The 26,654-nt window shown below is 43.1% G+C and overlaps 1 protein-coding gene across 4 annotated transcripts in view; it reads right to left on the bottom strand.

The window, feature by feature from the left end:
* sfswap (splicing factor SWAP) overlaps positions 1 to 26,654 on the bottom strand; it is a 115,639-nt gene that overhangs the window by 47,505 nt on the left and 41,480 nt on the right. For all 4 annotated transcript variants that reach the window (XR_011594155.1, XR_011594154.1, XM_070888141.1 and 1 more), the window contains exons 9-12: positions 24,756 to 24,887; positions 18,128 to 18,221; positions 2,181 to 2,355; positions 1,315 to 1,527 (exon numbers count right to left, since the gene is read on the bottom strand). Coding sequence is in view for 2 of the 4 variants with exons in the window: in XM_070888141.1 (XP_070744242.1) it covers positions 1,315 to 1,527; positions 2,181 to 2,355; positions 18,128 to 18,221; positions 24,756 to 24,887 (614 nt within the window). In the remaining 2 variants the exon portion in view is untranslated. The remainder of the gene's footprint in view (positions 1 to 1,314; positions 1,528 to 2,180; positions 2,356 to 18,127; positions 18,222 to 24,755; positions 24,888 to 26,654) is intronic.

Consider the following 26,654-nt stretch of genomic DNA (forward strand, 5'->3'; position numbering starts at 1 on the left):
TTTGCGCACAGCAAGCTCCCACCAACATTAATTGCGATGATGACGAGCAGATAATCTGTTTTAGTGATGTTGTCAGCTGTGGCTCAGTAGGTAGCACACTCGGAGTCACAAGGTTGTGGGTTCTAGTCCCACTCCAAGGACTTGAGCACAAAAATCTAGGCTGACACACCCAGTGCAGTACTGAGGGAGTACTTCTCTCAGAATTGGCAGAGGTATTTCAGATGAGACATTAAACTGAGGCCCCGTCTGCCCTCAGGTGGATGTAAAAGATCCCACGGCACTATTTCGAAGAAAAGCACGGGAGTTATCTCCCATGTAACACAGTGACTACACTCCAAAATTACTTAATTGGCTGTAAAGTGCTTTGAGACATCTGGTGGTCGTGAAAGATGCTATATAAATGCAAGTCTTTTTTCTTTTGTTGATTGAGGGATACATATTGGCCAGGATAACTCCTCTGCTCTTCTTCAAAATAGTGCCGTGGGATCTTTTATATTCACCAGAAAGCAGGCGGAGCCTCAGTTTAACGTCTCATTTGAAAGACGGCACCTCAGACAGTGCAGTGCTCCCTCAGTACTGCATTGGAGTGTCAGTTTTGATTTATGTGCTCAAGTCTCTGGAGTGGAACTTTAACCCACAACCTTCTGACTCAGAGGCGAGTGCTGCCCACTGAGCCACAGCTGGCCGAATCCATATTTCTGCCCACGGTCTAACACACGAGATCCTATACTTTAAGTTTGTAGTGATAATAGCTGTTTAAGGAAGTTGTTGCTACTCTTTTTCCAAGTTCTCCTTCGGAGCCATGTAATAGGTCCCAGCTCTGTATCCCATGGAGTGAAGATAATTCAACTGAAGCAAGTTAGGGCATGTACAAAAGTGGGAATTAAACAATATTTCATGATTACCATTAAGAATTTATGCACGCTTAGTTGTTACTCACTTGCTTGGTTTCAGACAATCTGGTCTTCACACTATTACCTGATCGTCGGGTAATTCCTCATTCTGGATGCCAAGATACGTTGAGATGCATGTTCTCTTTAAGCTGTGCGGCCATGTAGCTGTCTGGAGCTCCTGCATAGCCGGCTCACTGGTTTAACAAAAGTATGTGTGTGTGGTGTGTGTCCGTTAGGTTGCATTGCATGCACCTAGCAACCCACAAAGACAAGAAGCGTGGATACCCATGACAAAGTAAATTGAAATGTGGAAGGTAACTACAGCTCTTTGCCATGACAATAAATATCCCATTTGAATCAAAAGGATAATTTCCCAATTAAGTAAAGCCTCACGATCCAATTTCAGCACAAAATCCCATACCTTGCTTAGCCTCAATTTCTTCTGCAGTGAGCTGGGGTTTCTTCTCCTCTGGAGGAAGAGAAGAAGTCACATCTTTGCTTGAATCATTGTTGGACGATTCCTGTACATCTTGGTCCTCATCACTGTCATCGTCCAGTTTGACTCGCTTTTTCTCAAGAGGAAGCATGTCATTTTCTTTTGCCTTAATTGCAAAACTTATCGGTGCGAAAGAGGCTGCAAGGGAAATATTCAGAATGTAATACAAGTTTTCCATGACCACATCTTTTAAACATACAGAATTCTTTATTTAAACAAATGTGAAAACTTCAGTTTCAAAATGGACTGTATATTCTTAAATTATCTACTGCAGCTAGTTGCCTTCGCAAACCTAGGTAACAGTTTTCCCTTGGTGTCTAGAATATTCAGCAAGCCCTACACGGAAACTGAGTAAATAATAGCTTTTAAAGTCGAATATACTCAGCCCCATTTTGCTAAGAAATAATGAAGATGAAGTACACAGTAAATTAAGCAAACGCCAAAGCGTAAACTCATTCAACCGTCTCAACTCCAATTTCCTTACTCCTAACACAAAATCTACTCAAGTCATTTACATTCAATACTTTTCAAGTGCAGCAAGTTAAATTTGAATTGGAGCAACTCAGCAAATGCTGGTTATATGCAGCACATCCATCAGCATTCGAATAGAGACAGGAAAATGTTTGTGGTGGAGACACGCCAGCAGTTAACCTGACTTTTCTCTTTTCACATGCTGACAGATCTGCTTTGCAGACACATCATCTTGGTTAGACTTCAAACTTCCATTTTATTAAAAAATCTCCACTAACTTTTCTTTCTGCATGACATGTTGGCATAGTCCTAAAACTTACCTTTTATTAGTTTCCCATCATTGACAGGCTTATCAGTAGAACTGGTGCAGTCTGTTTGGGTTATCATAGCACTAGATCCACTTGTACTAGTCACTTCCTGCTGTACTTCGAACTGCAATACATCTGCCGTGTCGCTTTCAGAACATATAGCGAGAGTACTTGATGCTACAGTCTCCTATAAAACAGGATAAGTTAATGTTAAAAGGCATTCCAGACTAATTTTAAAATCTTAAAACATCTGGACTTGTTCAGCAACATGTTGCAGAGGGCTATAATTGGAAGACAGCAGCCAAGAAAGAAAGAAAAAAGACTTGCATTTATATAGCGCTTTTCACGGCCACTGGATGACCCAAGGCGCTTTACAGCCAATGATGTACTTTTAGAGTGTAGTCACTGTTGTAATGTGGGAAACACGACAGACAATTTGCACACAGCAAGCTCCCACAAACAGCAAGGTGACAATGACCAGATATCTGTTTTGGTTATGTTGATTGAGGGATAAATATTGGCTAGGACACCAGCCCTCCCCTGCTCTTCTACGAAATAGTGCCATGGGATCTTTTACATCCATCTGAGGGGGCAGACGGGGCCTCGGTTTAAAATCTCATCTGAAAAATGGCACCTCTGACAGTGCAGCACTCCCTCAGCACTGCAGTGTCAGCCTAGTTTGTGCTCAAGTCTCTGGAGTAGGACTTGAACCCAGTACCTTCTGACTCAGAGGCGAGAGTGCTACCCACTGAGCCACAGCTGATAATGAAGGTGGCTTCCAACTCCCTTGTACAGCACTTAAAACCTTTTCACTGCTATGTTTCACCAGCCCTGTTCTTTGCCAGTAGAAACCAGAGTAAATAAAATGAAATTGAATAACGTGTTCAAACTGCAGCTCGTGGGCCACATGTAACCCGCAAGTTATGGCAATATGGCCGTCTAAACACGGACAACTAAGTTCCATTAGTGCTTAAAGTTTTTATTTGCTGGATTGTCCTGTGAATTTCAGAGGCTTTGAACAGGCTGGTCTGGGTGTCATTAGGTTATAAATCCAAACTCAGAAGACAAAGATCTGTTAGCACCAGCAAATTAAGATATATGCACAATAATGACATGAATTTAAACTTTATATGTGGCCCCCCCCCGCCAAGGTCCATTGATACTCATTATTACCCACAGAAAATGAATAGCTCAGACACTGCAGATATAAAGAAAACAAGCTGGTTACGTCTCAGTTGGAGTATTGTGTACACTTCTGGATACCACACTCATCATCATAGGCGGTCCCTCAAACGGGGATGACTTGCTTCCACATGACTTCACAGATGTTTTATTGAAGGAGCCGATGTTCCAGTCCTGAACTCCAATTGAGGGGGTGGAATATGCCTGTGCGTGGATTTTTTTAACATGTGGTGACCGTTGCACACCAGCCACCACACGGGCTTGACAGAGAGCTAGGCCTTTATCCAATGGCAAGGGCGACTGGAGATCTGCTCTGCTGCAGGGACCTCGTGCGCACACATATGCAGTGTGGGCTGGCCCGTACTGCCCCTGGGCCCTCGGCTCTTCAGGGCCCCGCACCCTCATTTGCCACACCCCCGCCACGATCTCTTGCCGATCCTCCGCCACAAACATTCGCCGCACCTCCGCCACGATCACCCACCGACTCTCAGCCATGATCCCTCATCGCTCCTCCGCCTCGATCACTCGCCACATCTCTGTTGTGCCTGGGTCCTGCCAATACTCATGCCAACACTCCAAACGGCGACCTGGTCCCGATGACGTCACCCAATTGCTCACCTCGAACACTTGGAGCAGCTCGCGCTGGAAGTTGTTGTAGTATGCCGCTCCAGCTCTTATATTTCCCGACCTGTGGAGGTGTTCTCTCAGGTCGGGGACCATGATGCTCCAGGGTCCGCCGTTCTAGTCCTTATACTTTCCAGATATGCTCTCTGGCAGGTCGGGGGGGGGGGGGGGGGGCAAGGCCTTGGAGACAGTGCAGAGGAAATTTACTAGAAAGGCACCAGGGATGAGGGACTTCACATATGTGGAGAGACTGGAAAAGCTGGGATTGTTCTCCTTAGAGCAGAGAAAGTTATGGGGAGATTTAATAGAGATGTTCAAAATCATGAAGGGGTTTGCAAGAGTAAATATGGAGAAATGGTTTCCAGTGGCAGAAGGGGACACAATTTTAAGGTGGTTGACAAAAGAACTAGAGGAGAGGAGAGCAGTGAGTTTTGTTATGATCTGGAATGCACTGCCTGGGGCGGTGGGAGTAGATTCAATAGTAACTTTCAAAAGAGAAAAAAATGGCAGGGCTATGGGGAAAGAGCAGGGGGAGTGGGACTAACTGAATAATTCTTTCAAAGAGCCGGCACAGGCACAACGGGCTAAATGGCCTCCTGCTGTGATGTATCATTCTATGATTCTAAGCTCCGTGTTTAAATCGTGGTGGGAGTGCGGCAAATGAGGGTGCGGGGCCCTGAAGAGCCGAGGGCGGTACGGGCCAGCCCACACTGCATATGTGCTATATTTAAAGACTAAGGAAGCCTGTATCAAAAGTGTTATTACGTTCTTTCTTACCCTTAGACAAGTCACAGCTAAGTACTACGATATCTGCATGAAAAACTGACAATTGTAACGGCAGCTTGGATCAAAGCAGCACTGCAGTAGTCATGTCACCACATTAATACTTTGTGAAAGCATGCAAATTACTCCATGCCTCGAATCCCCTGTGCACAAGAACACAAGAAACAGGAGTCGGCCATTTGACCCCTCGAGCTTGCTCCGCCATTCAGTAAGATCATGGCTGATCTGATCATGGACTCAGTTCCACTTCCCTGCCTACATTGGCCCACGAGAAAACCAGCGTAAAATAGAATGAATCTTGAAAATACTTGGCAGTTTCTTAACCATCTAAAAGAGAGATACATTAAAACGCATTCTACTACACAGTTAAACTCATTACTAAATGACATGACTTCTCGAATTTTCAGGCAAATTAAAAACATTTGCAAATCCCCTTTGCTCTGTCTATATAGAAAGCAAAAACTCCACTAAACACCTTTCAAACACCATCCAGCGGCAAATAAATTGAGGCAATATAATCTAGTTTATACAAAAATTTAGGACACGACTCTAGGGCTGCCTTATCCAAATGCCAAACACACTTCCACTCGAGTTAAGTGACAGTTAATGATGAAGTGGCTAAAGTAAACATTGGTCCCTCACAGGACGAGACTGGGGAATTAGTGATGGGGAACATGAAGATGACATAAAACATTTGCTCAAGAGTTTCTGTCAGTCTTTACGGTAGAGAACACTAACAATATCCCAACAGTGGATAGTCATGGGGCTATGGGCGGGGGGGGGGGGGGGGAGGAAGGAACTTAATACAATCACAATCACTAAGGAGGTGGTACTCAGTAAGATAATAGGACTAAAGGCGGATAAATCCCCTAGGCCCGATGGCTTGCATCCTAGCGGCAGGATAGTGGATGCACTGGTTGTGATTTATCAAAATTCCCTGGATTCTGGGGAAGTCCCAGCAAATTGGAAAACTGCAAATATAACACCCCTATTTAAAAAAGGAGGCAGACAAAAAGCAGCAAACTATAGACCAGTTAGCCTAACATCTGTGGTTAGGAAAATGTTGGGAGTCCATTATTAAAGCAGTAGGACATTTGAAAATGCATAATTTGGTCAGGCAGAGTCAGCATGGATTTATGAAGGTGAAGTCACGTTTGACAAATTTTCTGGAATTCTTTGAGGATGTAACAAACAGGGTGGCTAAAGGGGAACTAGTGGTTGTGGTGTATTTGGACTTCCAGAAGGCATTTGACAAGGTGCCACGTAAAAGGTTACTGCACAAGATAAAAGTTCACAGGGTTGGGGATAATATATTAGCATGGATAGAGGACTGGCTAACTAACAGAGAACAGAGAGTCGGGATAAATGGTTCATTCTCGGGTTGGCAATCAGTAACTAGTGGGATGCCGCAGGGATCAGTGCTGGGATCCCAACTATATACAATCTATATTAACGACTTGGATGAAGGGACCGAGTGCAATGTAGCCAAGTTTGCTGACGATACAAATATGGGAGGAAAAGCAATGTGTGAGGAGGATACAAAAAATCTGCAAAAAGACAGACAGGCTAAGTGTGTGGGCAAAAATTTGGCAGATGGAGTAGTGTTGGAAAGTGTGAGGTTATGCACTTTGGCAGAAAAAAAAAACATCGAAGAGCAAGTTATTATTTAAATGGAGAAAAATTACAAAGTGCTAAAGTACAGTGGGACCTGGGGGTACTTTCACATGAAACACAAAAGGTTAGTATGCAGGCACAGCAAGTGATCAGGAAGGCCAATGGAATCTTGGCCTTTACTGCAAAGGGGATGGAGTATAAAAGCACGAAAGTCTTGTTAGTTATACAGGATATTGGTGGGGCCACACCTGGAATACTGTGTACAGTTTTGGTTTCCATATTTAAGAAAGGATATACTTGCTTTGGAGGTAGTTCAGAGAAGGTTCACTCGGTTGATTCTGGAGGAGGGGGTTGACTTATGAGGAAAGGTTGAGTAGGTTGGGCCTCTACTAATTGGAATTCAGAAGAATGAGAGGTGATTTTATCGAAACGTATAAGATTATGAGGGGGCTTGACAAGGTTGTTTCCACTGATAGGGGAGACTAGAATGAGGGGCCGCCCATTTAAAACTGCGATGAGGAAGAATTTCTTCTCAGAGAGTTGTAAATCTGTGGAACTTGCTGCCTCAGAGAGCCGTGGAAGCTGAGTCATTGAATAAATTTAAGACAGATGGAATAAGGGGTTATGGGGAGCGGGCAGGAAAGTAGACCCGAGCCCATGATCGGATCAGCCATGATCGTATTAAATGGCGGAGCAGGCTCGAGGGGCCGTATGGCCTACTCCTGCTCCTATTTCTTGTGTTCTTATGGAGACACTCCAGGAAAATGGCAAACTAACACAGCAGTGTTCAGCATTACTGGCCCAGCACAGAACAGACGAGAGAAAGGTGTGGGACTGACCTCAAGTGATATCCTTAAAGTTAGTGTCCTCGATCAGGCCAACATCCCCAGCATCGAAGCACTGACCACACTCGACCAGCTCTGTTGGGCGGGCCACATTGTTCACATGCCTGATACAAGACTCGCAAAGCAAGCACTCTACTCGGAACCCCGACACGGCAAGCGAGCCAAAAGTGGGCAGAGGAAACATTTCAAGGCCTCCTTGATAAAATGCAATATCCCCACCGACATCTGGGAATCTCTGGCCAAAGACCGCCCTAAGTGGAGGAAGAACACCCAGGAGGACGCTGGCACCTCGAGTCTCGTTGCCGAGAGCATGCAGAAACCAAGCGCAGGCAGCGGAAGGAGCATGTGGCAAACCTGACCCACCCACCCTTTCCTTCAACGACTCTCTGTCCCACCTGTGACAGAGACTGTAATTTCCGTTTTGGACTGTTCAGTCACCTAAGAACTCACTTTTAGAGTGGAAGCAAGTCTTCCTTGATTCCAAGGGACTGCCTATGATGACGACTATTGGTGCCTTGCAGAGGAATATGAAAGGCACAGACAACCACCTGCTTCTGATCTATCTCAGCTATGAGGCCTTCAGGCCAACACCAACAATTGGCCAACAAGGGTTTTCTATTGGAGCTGAATGTTATTTGAGCCTCTTTAGGACCCTGACCTTTCGGCAAGATGAAACACATTGCTTAAACTGGTGACCGCTCAGAAACAACACTACTTAAGGCTGATTACAATTTGTACGTACGTTCTGATCTAGAGTTTTGTGATTGATGTACAAATTCTACTTCAAAGCCTTACAAGTAAGAGTACAGAAACTCAAATAGCTCCAATAAATAGAATGAATTTCCAATTGTCTGCACCATTGCCAGTAAATCCTTCAAGAAACTGAAACAACCCAATCACTGCAGCAAGGTAATGTGATTCAGGGCAAGGCAAGATGTTAGGACAGGCTTGTCAGGATCTGGAACTCTAAATCAAAGCACTAGCAGCAATTTTGAATTGAATGGTGGAAAAAGCATCAAAGAAAGTAAGAACACCCTATGAAGTGCTTTAAGGGTGGCATATGGATAGCAATATGTAGCAAATTGATAGCAAGCCTATAACAGGGAAGAGAAAAAAAACAAGAACTAAGTTTGACAAAGTTTTTTCTGAGTGTAAAGCAACAGTAGAACTAATGAACGGAGGAAAAGATGAGAGCCAAGAGGCAACATAGGCGACGAGCGAATAATATAAAGGATTATCCTACTTGGGTCATTCGTACAGGTAGGATGAATGAATAAGGATGCATGCAGTTTAAATTGGATGGTTATGGTACAGGAAACTTTAAATTCAAACTGCGGTCAGATGTAAAGGCTTCAATAATACCTTCAATTACTTGCAAGAGGTTCGGAAAAACGGTTTTATTTGAGCAGCACACAATGCTTTAATTTTTTTCTTGTAAGTACACGCCCAGCCTCGACACCTGCAGTGTTTGCGAAACATGTATATGCATTCTAATGGTGAAATTTCATGGTGATCGTAACCAACTTCACTTTCAACACCAAGAATCTTCCAGGTATGTAAATGCTTCATAGGAAATAGGACACAGAGTTCATAGTTTCTAGCAGCGTATAGTGTATATTCGTTGCATTTATCGGCCTTAGCTGCCCATGCTTGCAAACATCGCACCACCACACCTACGCCGTGAATATTCAGACTCCAGATAATACAACCGCTACCCCAGCAAAGACATGCGATCCAGGCCGACTTGACTGACCAACCAACCTCAAATTGAGAAGGTAATTTTGGATGGGCACTGAAGCCGTTCAATGATCTCCCCTCAGACTTGATGACCGATGGCAAAATGCTTGGAAGAACAGCGACATACAGAATGGATTCCTTATCGACGACCCCACAGTACAAACCGAAGGATCAAACCTCCCTCGCAAACAGTGGACAACCATCGACCGCCTCAGAACTGGTCACGGTCGATGCTGCCACCTTCTCCATAGCTGGAAGATTAAAGCATCTCCATCATGTGACTGTGGAGCTCCAAATCAGACCCTGGAGCACATCATTGAGCACTGCCCTCAGAAGAAAAGCGCAGGCAGCCTACGAAAAGGGTTTTGGTTAGTGGGACACTGGCACTAGTACTGGGGTAAGAAGGAGCTGTTCCCTTGGGACAGGTTCCACTTAGACCGTGCTGTGACTAGGGACCTGGTGAATCAAATTACTAGGGCTGTAGAAGGGGCTTTAAACTAATTAGTGGTGGTGTGGGGGGCGGGGGCATTCAAGGTGAGCGAAAATATAAAAAGTCAAAGAATAAGACCTTTTGTTGACCGGCGCAGATATAATGGCAAGTGCTGCAGGGAATCGAATACAGCCAGAGTGATCTCCTGGACTAGTTTCGATTGCTTGGATGGGTCGGAGAGGAATTTTCCCAGATTTTTTCTCCCTAAATTTGCCTGGGTTTTTAATCTGGTTTTTGCCTCTCCCAGGAGATCACATGGCTCCGGTTGGGGTGCAGTGTAGAATGTTTCAGTGTAAGGGATGTCGCAGTTGTGTGGGGCGGATTGGTTGGGCCGGGTGCTCTTTGTTTTTCCGTCATTGTTCATAGGTTTATATGTAACCTTCAGGGCTGCTGACCGCGGGCCGTGCAGCTCTTTGTCGGTCGGCGTGGACACGATGGGCCAAAATAGCCTCCTTCTGCGCTGTAAATTTCAGTGTTTTTAAAGGAGAAGGCAATAGAGCAGGTTAGCACTAGGGGAAATGAAAACCAGACATGACAGAATGTATAAATATAAAGATGAATCAGAAAGTGGGGTCAAAGCCAGAAAAAAGGGTAAAAAAAACAAATTTAAAAGCTCTTTGTGAATGCACGCAACATTCCTAACAAAATAGATGAGTTGACGGCACAAATAGATACAAATAGGTATGATCTGATAACCATTAAAGAGACGTGGTTGCAAGGTGACCAAAGCTGGGAACTAAATATTCAGGAGTATTTGACAATTTGGAAGGACAGAAAGGAAAAGAAAAGGAGGTGGGGTAGCACTGTTAATAAAGGATGAGATCAGTGCGTTAGTGAGAAACAATATTGGCTCAGAAGATCAAGATGTTGAATCAGTTTGGGTGGAGATAAGGAATAATAAGGGGAAAATCTATAGGCCCCCTAACAGTAGCTACACTGTTGGACGGAGTATAAATCCAGAAATAATGGAGGCATGTAAAAAAAAAAAAGGAACGGCAATAATCATGGCCGATTTTAACCTTCATATTGATTGGACAAAGCAAATTGGCCAGCATAGCCTTGAGGAGTTGTTCATAGAGTGTATCCGGGATAGTTTCCTTGAACAGTACGCTGCGGAACCAACCAGGGAGCAGGCTATCATGGATCTGGTCCTGTGTAATGAAACAGGATTAATAAATGATCTCCTAGTAAAGGATCCTCTAGGAATGAGTGACCATAACATGATTGAATTTGAAATTCAGTTGGAGGCTGAAAAAGTTGGATCTCTAACCAGTGTCCCAAGCTTAAATAAAGGAGACCACAAAGGTATGAAGGCAGAATTGGCTAAAGTGGGATGGGAAAATAGATTAAAGTATAGGACAGTTGATGAGCAGTGGCAGGCATTTAGGAGATATTTCATAACTCATAACAAAAATATATCTCAATGAATAAGAAAGACTAAGAGAAGGGATAACCATTCATGGCCAACTAAGGAAATAAGGGATGGTATCAAATTGAAAACCAAGGACATACAATGTGGCCAAGACTAGTGGGAGGCCAGAAGATTGCGAAACCTTTAAAAGCCAGCAAAGAACGACTAAAAAAATAATAAAGAGGAAGATAGATTATGAAAGCAAACTAGCACGAAATATAAAAATAGATGGTAAGAGTTTCTACAGGTACATAAAAAGGAAGAGTGTGGCTAAAGTAAATGTTGGTTCCCAAGAGGATGAGACTGGAGAATTAATACTGGAGAACAAGGAAATGGCAGAGACGATGAACAAATATTTTGTATTGGTCTTCATGGTAGACTAAAAACATCCCAATAGTGGATAATCAAGGGGCTATAGGGAGGTAGGAACTTAATACAATCACGATCACTAAAGAAGTAGTACTCAGTAAAATAATGGGACTAAAGGCGGACAAGTCCCGTGGACCTGATGGCTTACACCTAGGTTCTTAAAAGAAGTGGCTGCAGAGATAATGGATGCATTGGTTGTAATCTACCAAAATTCCCTGGATTCTGGGAAGGTTCCAGCGGATTGGAAAACCGCAAATGTAACGCCCCTATTAAAAAAAGGAGGCAGAAAGCAGGAAACTATAGACCAGTTAGCCTAACATCTGTTGTTGGGAAAATGCTGGCGTCCATTTTTAAGGAAGCAGTAGCAGGACACTTGGTAAAGCATAATTCAATCAAGCAGAGTCAGCATGGTTTTATGAAAGGGAAATCATTTTTGACAAATTTGCTGGAGTTCTTTGAGGATGTTACGAGCAGGGTGGATAAGGGGGAAACCAATGGATGTGGTGTATTTGGATTTCCAGAAGGCATTCGGTAAGGTGCCATATAAAAGGTTACTGCACAAGATAAAAGTTCACAGGGTTGGGGGTAATATATTAGAATGGAGAGTCAGGATAAATGGGTCATTTTCCTGTTGGCAAACAGTAACTAGTGGGGTGCTGCAAGGATCGGTGTTGGGGCCTCAACTATTTACAATCTATATTAATGACTTGGATGAAGGGACCGAGTGTAATGTAGCCAAGTTTGCTGATGATACAAAGATGGATGGGAAAGCAAATTGTGAGGTGGACACAAAAAATCTGCAGATATATAGACAGCCTAAGTGAGTGGGCAAACATTTGGCAGATGGAATATAATGCGGGAAAATGTGAGGTTATCCACTTTAGCAGAAAAAATAGAAAAGCAAATTATAATTTAAATGGAGAAAAATTGCAAAGTGCTGCAATACAGAGAGACCTGGGGGTCCTTGTGCATGAAACACAAAAAGTTAGTATGCAGGTACAGCAAGTAATCAGGAAGGCAAATGGAATGTTACATAGAAACAGAAAATAGGTGCAGGAGTAGGCCATTCGGCCCTTCGAGCCTGCACCGCCATTCAATGAGTTCATGGCTGAACATGCAACTTCAGTACCCCATTCCTGCTTTCTCGCCATACCCCTTGTAGTAAGGGCTACATCGAACTCCTTTTTGAATATATTTAGTGAATTGGCCTCAACAACTTTCTGTGGTAGAGAATGCCACAGGTTCATCACTCTCTGGGTGAAGAAGTTTCTCCTCATCTCAGTCCTAAATGGCTTACCCCTTATCCTTAGGCTGTGACCCCTGGTTCTGGACTTCCCCAACATTGGGAACATTCTTCCTGCATCTACCCGTCAGAATTTTAAACGTTTCTATGAGATCCCCTCTCATTCGTCTGAACTCCAGTGAATACAAGCCCAGTTGATCCAGTCTTTGTTGATATGCCAGTCCCGCCATCCCAGGAATCAGTCTGGTGAACCTTTGCTGCACTCCCTCAATAGCAAGAACGTCCTTCCTCAAGTTAGGAGACCAAAACTGTACACAATACTCCAGGTGTGGCCTCACCAAGGCCCTGTACAACTGTAGTAACACCTCCCTGCCCCTGTACTCAAATTTCTTCGCTATGAAGCCCAACATGCCATTTGCTTTCTTAACCGCCTGCTGCACCTGCATGCCAACCTTCAATGACTGATGTACCATGACACCCAGATCTCGTTGCACCTCCCCTTTTCCTAATCTGTCACCATTCAGATAATAGTCTGTCTCTCTGTTTTTACCACCAAAGTGGATAACCTCACATTTATCCATATTATACTTCATCTGCCATGCATTTGCCCATTCACCTAATCTATCCAAGTCACTCTGCAGCCTCATAGCATCCTCCTCGCAGCTCACACTGCCACCCAACTTAGTGTCATCTGCAAATTTGGAGATACTACATTTAATCCCCTCGTCTAAATCATTAATTGCAAGGGGGATAGAGTATAAAAGCAGAGAAGTCCTGCTACAACTGTACAAGGTATTGGTGAGGCTACATCTAGAGTACTGCGTACTTTTGGTCTCTGCATTTAAGGAAGGATATATTTGCATTGGAGGCTGTTCAGGGAAGGTTCACTAGGTTTCCAGAGATGAGGAGTTGTCTTATGAAGGTTGACCCCTATACTCATTGGAGCTCAGAAGAATGAGGTGTGATCTTATCGAAACATACAAGATAATCAGGGGGCTCGACAAGGTGGATGCAGAGAGGATATTTCCATTCATAGAGGAAACTAAAACTAAGGGACATAGTTTCAGAATAAGGGGCCGCCCATTTGAAACTGAGATGAGGAGGAATTTCTTCTCTCAGGGGGTTGTAAATCTGTGGAATTCTCTGCCCCAGAAAGCTGTGGAGGCTGGGTCATTGAATATATTTAAGGCGGAGATAGACAGATTTTTGGTGCATTAAGAGAGTCAAGGATTATGGGGAGCGGGCAGGAAAGTGGAGCTGAGTCCATGATCAGATCAGCCATGATCTTATTACATTACGGAGCAGGCTCGAGGGGCCAAATGGTCTACTCCTATTTCTTATGTTAAGATATCCAACTTAGATATTGATATTCAATTTGTTTTTTGGTACTACCATATGAAAGAAGTCAAAGTTTTTTTTAAGCAAAAGTTTGCAATTACTTTCACAATTAGTGCTGTAATTTTTGTGGAAGTTAACAGAAAAATGACGACAAATTTATATGGAACATTCAAATGACATGTCCATCGATAAAAAGACACGCCTATCCACTCATTCTTCCATAATGCCTTTCAAACAATGTTTCTCCGATCAGTGTTAAGTGGGAGCAGCACCTTTCCATTGAAAAAAAATCCAAGCACTGTATAAAGCAACACTCAGCCAGACAAAAATATTAAGCAGGCTTAAGGGGCCATATGGCCTACCCCTGCTCCTAGTTCTTAATTTAATTACTTTGCAGAACTCATGTTCCTTGGTTGAAATAAAGGTAACTAGTGAATTAAATCTTTGCATCTTAAGCAGTTAAGGTTCATCACTTGCTGTTCTATTGCCAGTTCTTTCATTGTGGATCATTCTAAATGGACATGACCGGTCAACCTCCGGAACTCTTTTTTTTCTGGGATTGCAGCTCCGATTCTCGAATCGACTGGATTCTCATTGGCAGGAATGTACAAGGATAGCTACACAAGAGGTAAAGTCATTGTCTGACTAGAAATAAATACTGGCAGCTCACAAATTGGCTGTATACATTTTCACAAAGTGGTCAATTAACGACACTAAAATAAATGGATTGCTTTGTTTTTTTTTCTTTTAAAACACAATTTAAGAGAAGCACTCTGCTTGGTCCCAAACAGCTCACTGCTTTTTGCCTATACACAGGCTTTGGAAAAGAAAACCAAAGATAAAGTGATCAATGCGAAAAGGTAAAGACTCAACACAAATATTTTTAAAGGAAGACTTTCAGATGCTTTTCTAAACTGCTCCAGTCTGACTGGGATAGCAAGGTTGAAGTTATCTGACAAAACTATTAAAAGGGATTCCTAAAAATGCTATGATGACAATTTACAAGTAGAAATTCCATGTACAAGTTGGAAGTATCATTCTTACTTGGGTAACTGCTATATGTGTCGAAAGTTCAGCACTCCCATGTCAAGTAAAGCCACATCAGAACAGTTCGCAGACAAACACATTAACACCCAAAGCACAGGGAATTTGGTTGTTTCCCCCACCTCAAGCAAGGCCCACCTCTGGCCCTGCCTCAGTCCAGGCTCACTTGACCAACCTAACACCAACTTGTCTCAAATCTAGGTGGCCATTTTGGACAGTCACCGAAGACTTTCAATGATCTCCCCGCAGCCATGGTTTTGTCATCCCCAGACCTGACTATTCTAATGCTCTCTTGGCCAGACTCCCATTCTTCGCCTTCTATAAACTTCAACTCACCCAAAACTCTGCCGCCCGTATCCTACCCGCTCACGGATCACCCCTGTCACCGATAACCTATATCGGCGCCAAGTCCTCCAATGCCTTAAATTTAAAATTATCTTGTGTTGAAATCCCTTCATGGCTTTGCCCCTTTCCATCTGTGCAACCTCCTAGTCTGACAACCCACCCCAAGCACTTTATTCCTCTGACTCTGGCCTCTTGTGCACCCCTTTCTTCCTTTACCATCATCATAGGCGAAACGAGGATGACTTGTTTCCACACCAAAAAAGGATGAGTTCACAGGTGTTTCGAATGACCCGAACTACATCCTTACGGGTGGAAGATGCCTGTGCATAGATTTTATTAAGATGTGATGGCCGTTGCACACCAGCCACCACAGGCTTGACAGAGCTAGGTCTTGGTCCAGTGGCAAGGATAACCCAAAACGACTGGAGACCAGCTCTGCTGGTCCTTTAGCACACCATTAGTGTCTGCACCTTCAGCATTCTAGACCCCATGCTCTGGTATCCCGTCCCTAAACCTTTCCACCCCTCTCTCTTCTCTTTTCTCTTTTAACAACCTCTTTAAAACTCACTTCTTTGACCAGGCAATTTGCCACTCCTAATATCTCCTTCTTTGGTTCATTGTTCATTTTTGCTTGAATACGTCACTGTGAAGCACCTTGGGATGTTTCTCTGTTAAAGGCGCTATATAAATTTAAATTACTTTTCAATCAGTGCATTGCTTCTACTTTATTTTCTGAATAAGCAAGGTTCAAAATGGTATGCTAAAGCATTTGACTTCATTTAAAAAGTGTTTTTCCAGGTTTATCATTCAGTGTACATAATGGATTATTTTATATTTTGTAGATAGGGGTGGCATAGGCAGACTGGACCAAAGCTTTACAACTAAAATTTAAGTTCCATGAAACTCATTTATAACTAACGCATTCATGTCAGACTCAAGGTGACAGCACATTGCAGTCAGCTTCTTATGCAACATATCCCAGGCACATGTTTTCTGTACAACTGTACAACAAATAAAACACATTCTCTCACCACCCACTGATAGTTAAGAAAATCAGAAGCCGACCACAATCTGATATTTCCATTATGCTGCACAAATGATAAACTTATGGCAGATGTCTACATTTTCAATGCAAAAGGATTTATACCCATCTAATAATTACAATTGTCATAAATGTGGAATAATTTCATGGTTGTAAATACCAGTACCAGTGTCATTTACGACCTGACAAAGCATGCTGATCCGTGAGACACAAAACCATTCAACCAACAGGATACGCTTTACAATTCTGTCAATTAGGTTTCATGGCCGCCAAACCTAAAGATAGGGGCACAATCTTTCAAGCAATTACTTTTTTCCCCCCCACTATTCCTATACCCTATCAAACAAAACAATCTAGTAATCCATTTGCCATGGCAATTTTTGGTGTGATGGTAACCCCAGTACCCACACTATTGTCTTATCAACAAACCAGTCTCATACCGTTGGAATGAAACACTTCCCCCATACAATTATTTAGGGGGCCACTGTTTATTACAGAAATGAGAATCTGAAGTGGAAAACAAATTACAGGCAGCACGTCTAATCACCCACGCAGCTAAACCTAATTAAAATCCCACACAAACTCATTACACTCTTCAGAAATATTCATGTGTATTCAAAGCTAAAGATAAATGGATAGCCATTTCTTCTACTACACCAGATTTCAAGTGACTGACTGCCCAAGATTCCTCAATTACGTGTCTTTGCAAAGATTGGAGGAAACCTTTAGTCACAGAGAATGGAGCATAACAGAAAATCCCCCCCGCCCCTCCACCCCAAAAGAATACAGGAAAAGCACCGTATTTTCATTTATACTGAAACCAATAAATAGAAATCGGGCAGTTTCTGTAAGGACCACTTTACCCCTGGGCAGTAAGTTGAAAATCTGCCTGTGCACCTTTCAAAATTGCTCGAGTAGTTTCCCCACAGGAAACCTATCTGTATTCTTTAAGACTTGCATTTATATAGCGCCTTTCATGACCACCGGACGTCTCAAAACGCTTCACAACCAATGAAGCACTTTGGAAGCATAGTCACTGTTGTAATGTGGGAAACGCGGCAGCCAATTTGCGCACACAGCAAGCTCCCATTAACAGCAATGTGATAATGACTAGATAATCTCTTTCTGTTATGTTGATTGAAGGATAAATATTGGCCCCAGGACACCGGGGAGAACTCCCCTGCTCTTCTTCGAAATAGTGCCATGGGATCTTTTACGTCCACCTGAGAGAGCAGACAGGGCCTCGGTTTAACGTCCCCTTCAGCACTGTACTGGGAGTGTCAGCCTAGATTTTTGCTGAAGTCTCTGGAGTGGGACTTGAACCCACAACCTTCTGACTCAGAGGCGAGTGTGCTGTCCACTGAGCCACAGCTGACACTAGTTTAGTTTAAGCAGTACACTGTTGCTTCTTTAGAGATGGTTTCACAGCTTTAATGTTCAAGTGTCTCCACCATACTGGTCATCAATGTTCCCTGCAGTTTATTTTTTCGGCGCAGGCCCATTAACTGGCTTAATCTTCATGAGTACGCAGTTATTCCAATTGCAAAGCTGGTGAGCAGCCTGCACGGGACCTCCAGACCGCTGCGCGGCCACGCAGCTTAACGGGCACATTGCTGGATAGATGCTAAATACCTATTGGAAATGACAAATTGGTTTCATCTCGGATTGTGTGTGAATTCACACTGCCTAAAACCAATTAGTCGCTATCTGATGCCTGGACACAGTGAATATGGTGCATTTGTCCAAATTTTAAATATCAAAATTGAAACTGGATCAAAGTCTACACTCCAAGTTTCTCTGTTGTTAAAGTTCACGAATCCCAACATTATAAACTTATTTGAAAGACCCTGAAAGTTTCAGAGCACATAAATGCTTTATCTCCTGCTTCATACCTGTGGAATACTGCAACCTTCTTTTTGAGCAAAGTACTGTTTCTTGAACTCATAATATGCATTGTACTGATGCCAGGGCTGTAGAAACTCAAACCTGGAAAAGAGGTCAGTCTTAAAGTCAAAACATTTTTCCATTGTTCGCCATGCAATAATAGATTTCAAGCCACATTTAAACACAAAACACATTACCAACTGTTTAAAAACTATAACAAATCAGATTTCAAGAAGTTATGTACTTTTGCAGTTTATTGTTGATTATATATATTTGATCGCTCATGAAATGGTTGCCAAATGAATAAAGCGAAAGATGCCAGCTGTCTGCAACAGTATAGAATCCACAATCACAGTAATACATTGCTCAAATTGCCTTCACATGACATGATTTGTATTGGGATAAAAAAAAAACTTTAATCCAGCCAATTTAAAAAGAAATGTCAAGCCCAAACAATTTGAATGAATTTGATTGAGACACAAGCCAAACTAACACCACTAGAAAACACCATTAAAATAGTGGTTATGTCACTGGATCAGTAATCCCGAGGCCTGGACTAATGATCCGGAGACACGAGTTCAAATCCCACCGCGGCAGCTGGGGAATTTAAATTCAGTTAATTAAATAAATCTGGAATAAAAAGCTAGTGTCAGTGAATGGTGACCATTAAACTACCGGATTGTCGTAAAACCCATCCGTTTCCCTAATGTCCTTTAGGGAAGGAAATCTGTCATCCTTATCTGGTCTGGCCTATATGTGACTCTAGATACACAGCAATGTGGTTGACTCTTAACTGCCCTCTGAAATGGCCCAGCGAGACATTCAGTTGCAACAAAAACCGCTACGAGAAACAAGAATAATAAAAACGGACGGAGCACCCGGCATCGTCCTCAGCACCAGCAATGGACACGACAACGGCACATACAGTCCAGTCGTCCATGCAATATCCTCCTCACCAACATCTGGGTGGCAAAATTGGGAGAGCTGTCCCACAGACGAGTCAAGCAACAACCTGACATAGCCATACTCACAGAATCGTATCTTTCAGCCAACCCATCACCATCTCTGGGTACGTCCTGTCCCACTGGCAGGACAGACCCACCAGGGGTGGCAGCACAGTGATATACAGTCGGGAGGGAGTGGCCCTGGGAGTCCTCAACATTGTCTCATGGCCCCATGAAGTCTCATGGCTTCAGGTTAAGCATGGGCAAGGAAACCTCCTGCTGATTACCACCTACCACCTTCCCTCAGCCAGATTAATCAATACTCCTCCATGTTGAACACCACTTTGAAGAAGCACTGAGTAGCAAGGGCACAGAATGTACACAGGGTGGGGGACTTCAATGTTCATCACCAAGAGTAGTTCGGTAGGTGGTTAGAGAACGAACACGAGGTTAAAAACCTACTTGACTTCGTCCTCACCAATCTACCTGTTGCAGATGCATCTGTCCATGACAGCATTGGTAGCAATGACCACCGCAGTTATTGTGGAGACGAAGTCCCGTCTTCGCAGTGAGGACACCATCCATCGTGTTGAGTTGCACTACCATCGTGCTAAATGAGATAGATTCAGAACTGATCTAGCAGCTCAAAACTGGGCATCCATGAGGCGCTGTGGGCCATCAGCAGCAGCAGAACTGTATTCCACCACAATGTCATCTCTTGGCCCGGCATATCCCTCACTCTACCATTACCATCAAGCCAGGGGACCAACCTTGGTTCAATGAGGAGTGTAGAAGAGCATGCCAGGAGCAACACCAGGTGTACCTAAAAATGAGGTGCCAACCTGGGGAAGTTGCAACACAGGACTACATGCACGCTGAAAAGCAGAAGCACCATGCCATAGACAGGGTTAAGCGAGCCCACAATCAATGGATCAGCTCAAAGCGCTGCAGTCCTGTCACATCCAGTCATGAATGGTGGTGGACAATTAAACAACTAACGGGAGGAAGAGGCTCCATGAATATCCCCATTTTCAATGAGTGTCCTCACGTGAGTGCGAAAGACAAGGCAACCATCATCAGCCAGAAGTGGCGAGTGGATGATCCATATCGGCCTCCTCCTGAGGTCCCCACCATCACAGAAGCCAGTCTTTAGCCAATTCGATTCACTCCATGTGATATCAGGAAACAGCTGAACGCACTGGATACAGAAAAGGCCATGGGCCCCGACAACATCCTGGCTGTTGTGCTGAAGACTTGTGCTCCAGAACTAGCTGCGCCCCTAGTCAAGCTGTTGCAGTACAGCTACAACACTGGCATCTATCCGACAATGTGGAAAACTGCCCAGGTATGTCCTGTCCACAAAAAGCAGGACAAATCCAATCCGGCCCATTACCGCTCCATCAGCCTATTCTCAATTATCAAAATGATGGGAAGGTGTCGTCGACAGTTTTGTCAAGAGTCACTTATTTACCAATAACCTGCTCGCCGATGCCCAGTTTGGGTTCTGCCAGGACCACTTGTCTCCAGACCTCATTATAGCCTTGGTCCAAACATGGACAAAAGAACTGAATTCCAGAGGTGAGTGAGAGTGACTGCTCTGGACAGCAAAGCAGCATTTGACAGAGTGTGGCATCAAGGAGCCAGAGTAAAACTGAAGTCAATGGGGATCAGAGGGACAATGCTCCACTGGCTGGAGTCATACCCAGCAAAAAGGAAGATGTGGTTTTTTTGGAGGTCGATCATCTCAGCCCCAGGAGTTCCTCAGGGCAGTGTCCCAGGCCCAACTATCTTCAGCTGCTTCATCAATGACCTTCCCTCCATCATAAGGTCAGAAGTGGGGATGTTTGCTGATGACTGCACAATGTTCAGTACCATTCGCAACTTCTCAGGTAATGAATCAGTCCGTGCCAGTGTGCAGCAAGACTTGGACGACATTCAGGCTTGGGTTGATAAGTGGCAAGTAACATTCACGTCACACAAGTGCCAGGCAATGACCATCTCCAACAAGCAAGGGAAACCACCGCCCCTTGATATTCAACGGCACTGCCAAAGCCAAATCCCAACATCCTGGGGGGTCACCATTGACCAGGAACTTAACTAGGCCAGTGACATAAATACTGTAGCAAGAGGTCAGAAGCTGGGTATTTTGCCACTGGATAAAGGCCTAGCTCTGTAAAGCCCATGTGGTGGCTGATGTGCAATGGTCACCACACGTTAAAAAAAATCCACGCAGAGGCATCTTCCATCCCTGAAGTTCAGGACTGGAATATCGGGTCAGTCATTGAAACATCTGCGAACTCATCCCTTTTGGAGTGGAAGCAAGTCATCTTCATTCGAGGGACCGCCTATGATGATGATGATGAATGTAACCACTACACTACACTTGTAACATTCCTATAATCTCATTATATTCAAAAGGAAGTTAGATATGGCCCTTACGGCCAAAGGGATCAAGGGATATGGAGAGAAAGTAGGAAAGGGGTACTGAGGTTGAATGATCAGCCATGATCTTATTGAATGACGGTGCAGGCTCGAGGGGCCGAATGGCCTGCTCCTGCACCTTGTTTCTATTGGAGTATTAGAACATAAAATTTATATCTCAAACAAAGGCACCTAAAAATCTTTTAGACAAGCAAATATTAAATTAGAATCATACAATTAGTGTTTATCCTAAAATATCATTAAACTTGATAGCTAAGTCACATCTGACAATATAGGATTTGGGATTGGCGGGGGTTGGGTGGGTAGCAAAGAGAGAATAAAACTAGTTAATTCCATAGTTCTCCTCCTTAATGTAGTCTGTGGTGAGTTTCAGATGCACTATATTAACCAGAATATGATACTGCCTACACAAGTGATTCAAACAACTAGTCAAGTCATATTTCGAAAACGTCAACCAATAAACCAATTAATCTTATTTTATGCTGTCATAACCTCAGTACAATAAATGCCACGTACCCTTTTCTGTAAACATATGCAGGTGACAACTTAATTAGTTTCACTATCAACTGAAGCAAAGAGCAAGGATTGTCTAGTCAAATCAAATTGGATTAAACAAAAATTCAAATGAACTAAAAAAAAGTGATAACGGTATGCTGCAAGAGTTAAATAACTGCTCAACTCACACCTGTTAAAAAGCAGAGAACTTTGAATATGGTCCAGTGTTTAATCCCTAGAAATAATTTTAATCTGAATGATCTCAAATTTTAATTTTACTATAATTTTAGTTCACACAAAAAATATCCTAATTTTAAACTTCAGATAAGGCAAAAGTCAATTACAATTTTTCTTCTTTTGGTCAATATAACCTGCAGGGTTATAACCTGCCTGACAATAAAAATTGAATTACTTTAACTGCATTTTTTCAATAAGGACAGATGCAGGATATTAAAGAAAAGTAATAACTTTGGACTTCAAGCTCCGAGGAGAGAAGATCTAAGGGATCCGTGTTTTTAAAACTTTAAGTGAAGATGCAGATCTAAGCAGGATATCTAGCTTTAAAGTCCACGCACAGAATTAGAGGGCGTGGGTTCAAAATCAACTTGCCTCAAATAAAACGGAAGACTTTTGCGCCCTCCCCCCACCACCAAAGCACAGTCAATATGTGGAACAGCAAAAACTGCCGCTTCAATTAGTTTCACCAACAAGAATCTGGATGAATGTTTGGTTAGAAATGGCATGGAGGGTGATAAGAGGCCGGTATAGATTAGAGATGATCACCCGCTCCATAGGACACCGTGAACTACTGCAGCTGGGGTGGATGTTGCAAATTTCTGAGATGCAAAAGGGGTGAATGAGAGAATTGTGCCGGTGGCTGGTCACACCACTGTTTTGCTCAATTGTCTTTGGGCGTCAGGGAGATTCTGTACATAATACTGCCTTGAAATTAAAGGAGCGGGAAAAAATTCAATTTGAGGGTAGACAAGGTCTGAATGACCCTTTCTTATTCCATGTTTCTTATTTTGTCACCTCTCTCCTTCCAAAATACCTGCCCAAAGAGTACAATGTGGGACTTATGCTATAATAAATCCAGGGATATAATTAGTTTTAATTATTAATATAACTGCATGATGTTTATCAGTCTTTGACAAAATAGCTTCCTGCAGTATGACTAATCTTCTGGGACTACTTTAAACATATCTTCAAATTAACAATGACCAGCAGGGAGTCCAAATCACCATACATCTAATTTAAAATATTAATGCAGCTGATGTGTACTGAGGTTGTTGTGTATGTGTGCAGTAAAAATTGTTTCTTTAAAAAGCCCTTAATTTGGCACATTTCATATAATTTCAATTTAGAATACAAATACTTCCTGCATTCATAGAAATTTCTTTGTTATATGTTTTGCATTACAAATATACAGACAACCAGCTTTGCATATTAACACACATAAATTTCAGACAGACAGACCCTGCAACCACAACCATTGTTATCATGTATAACTTTCCCACCGTTCCTCTCCTGAGGGTGCACTGCTGACTCTCGCAGGTATATGGTGCCATTGGTACCTGTACCCTTCAGTACCCTGCCCAAGAGGGTATTTTCCACGTGGTGATCTTGACAAGCTCGTCTAATTCTTCCTAACCAGATAACCACAAATGGACTCTTTCTGGCAGCAGTCATTAGCGAGCAATCAGGAAGGGGGAAAATGAAGCTCTTTTTCCTTTCCCTATTCCAAGGGCCAATTACAGCGCTTCAACTGCTGCCGTGCCTGGGACCTCATGGTTGACTCACTACATTCAAACTAGGTTCAGAATATAAGTAACCATGATAGAGGAACAGGCAATTCGGCCTATGCTCTCCAATATAGCAAGCACAATACTATTGTGGCCCCCATCAAGCCCAATCCAAAACACGCCTAAGGAATCAAGATCAGATAAAACTTCCAAAAAGAGAAAATATACCTCATCCAAATATTCTTGCCTTGAATTGAACATAATGTAACATGTTCCATAAACGGTTCAATCATCTGGGCCTCAATTTATCCTTATCGCCTTCAATCTCCATTCTTGCCACATAATCATCCTGAAAGCTCAGTGGATAAGCACCAATTGCTATGGAAATCCATTCCACTTCAATCAGAGATCATTTCTAGGAATCGCCCACCTTGCATGACTGTCTTTATTTGAATCGATATTGACTCATTTCACGTTAACAACCAAGTTTAAAAACCGATCTACACGGATAGCACCCATTCCTTGCATCATTTAAACAATCCAATCAACTGCCTCTTAATCAATTGTCTTTCTTCCAGTGAAAAAACTGAGTTCCAGCAGTCTATCCTTGCAATTTGGAGGTGTAAGTCACAGAATCATCCTAATCATTTTTCTCTGTATCCTCTCCATTACATTCACATCTTTATGACAATAAAGGTGACAGTGCTCCAAATGTAGCCTCGAGGGTGAGCTGAAGTAATCTATTCCGATTTGTAATGAAACTCCCCGCGTTGTATCCCAAGACTGATTTGCCTCATTATCAGTGAATATTTCCAGTGAACTTTCAACAAGCACACACCAATTTTTCTCCTTTTCAACTCACCAATGAAACCCTATCCAGTACATAATGTCAGTGTTTCCCGATACATGACTAATAAATTAACATACGTTCCTCCACATTAAACTCCCTCCATCATTCCTTTATAATGACATATTTAACACAAGTTTTAACTTATTTCAAAATAATTTCTTACCGCGTGTCATTCTTGTCTCTTACGCTAGTTTCAAACTTGGTTCCATTTCTGGCCACATACTCGGCCAGCTTGTCAATGACTGGTTGGATATCAGGCGGAGGAGGGATAATGACAGGAACGACAGTGGAGGCACTGAAAAATACAATATAGAAAAGTTATACAAGTAAACCAGTACAAATATAGTGACACAATAATAGCACGTTGCAATCCTTCTCACAATCTATGATAAAATCATGAATAAAATATAATGAATGGCACCCTCCAATCCAATAGACACCAAACAAATGTTCTCACTCTAATCGATAACGGACACCTTTCCAAATACAATGGCAACAGATTACAGATGCTTGTAACTGGAGCACCTTTAATAACTGCCCGCTGATTTCCCTTGGCATTGCTCAAAGCAAGTCATGGGGCACATTGTTTTATAACTGGGATGTTACTGTGCAACAGCTAATCTCTTGTGCAACACTCCGAGACGAAACCAGGAACAGTGTTTCTCTCCTTCCAACTATCTTCCTCCTTCTTGATTCAGTGTCACTCTGCGGAAACTTTAAATCCCTCGGTCCAGCACAAACCGGGCAGAACAAGGAGCTAAAATCGAGCGGCTCTGTAGTTGCCGCTCTATCCCCGTCCCCCCTGCTGCTTTTGCTAGCAGCTGAAGTGCCCAGCTTAGGCACCCTGATTAATAGAGTGCAAGAGGACCCTGATGGCCTTTTAATGATGCACTGAGTGGTACACCCACCGCAGGCAAAACCCTTTTGTGGAGCTAGGAGCAGGAGACTGGATTTCTGCTGTCTTGGGCTCCTTCCCCGTTCTCACCCACTTGCTGAACCCCTTCCCACACAACTTACCAGAGAGCCCACCAGAGCTTCGCTTGCCAGCAGTGAGCCAGGTGCCTCTTTACGCCTGTTTCGGGTGGAAAACCGGTCGGCGGGGCCAAGCAGCTAATACTGGCCGGGTCTCCCATGGAGAGTCCCATGTGAGCTCCCTGCCGACTTCACACCCAGGGGTAAAAATTCCCTCTTCTGCCTTTGTCTTCTAGTCTCTTTGCTCCATTCTCAGATCTTTTGCATTGTGGTTTCCATTTTGTCAATCTCCGTCACCGTTTTGTGTTAGTCTCTCTTTTCCTGTAACCTCCCTTTTGGCTCACTCCCAATCTGCCTCTACGGCTCCCCCATATTCCTTTTGCCATGTGCTCATTTTCTATTACCATTTTTAAGCTCAAAATCTGCATCAAAATTGTAGCTGGCATGTACTCCCGTGTTGGGGTTGGAAATTAGTTTAGGCAGAGAGGCTGACCAGGATGTAGTGGGACACATGCGTGGGGAGCAGCTGATGGTAGAGCATAAGGTTGCAGGAAGCAAGGAGGAGCAGGGAGGATGCATTGAGAATGAGATCTGGGGAAGAGATAGGATTTGGGGCCACTTGGCAAACAAGGGTGTGGTCTGGAATCTGTTGTACTTTTTTTTTTAAAAAAAGGGGGTGTGGGGAATAGGAGAGAAAGCTGGAGTAGCAATAAAGAAAGATAGTTTAATTACCACAACACAGTTTGGGATTTTTACTGATTTGCATGAATTCATATTTTTATGATATTTTTTCCCCAAATATCACTATAATATTGCAATCCCAACCAAATGCTCCTCTGTCTGATTCCCACTCTAGTATTCTCCTCTCCAACTACACTCATCATCTTTCATATCTATAAATTACATTTATCCTGACATATTATGCACCTTGCTTCTGCATCAAACAACAAGTTTGACCAACAGGCAGGCCTAGTGAAGAGGAAAGTTAGCACTTCACTGATAGTAATCGAAGTGAAGACATCCACTTCAGTTGGTAGTGTGCACACAAGGAATCTAGGTTAGGATCGTGTTTGTATGGACGATTACAAAA

Source organism: Pristiophorus japonicus, chromosome 8 (genome assembly GCF_044704955.1).
Source record: "Pristiophorus japonicus isolate sPriJap1 chromosome 8, sPriJap1.hap1, whole genome shotgun sequence".
Classification (NCBI taxonomy): Eukaryota; Metazoa; Chordata; class Chondrichthyes; family Pristiophoridae; genus Pristiophorus; species Pristiophorus japonicus.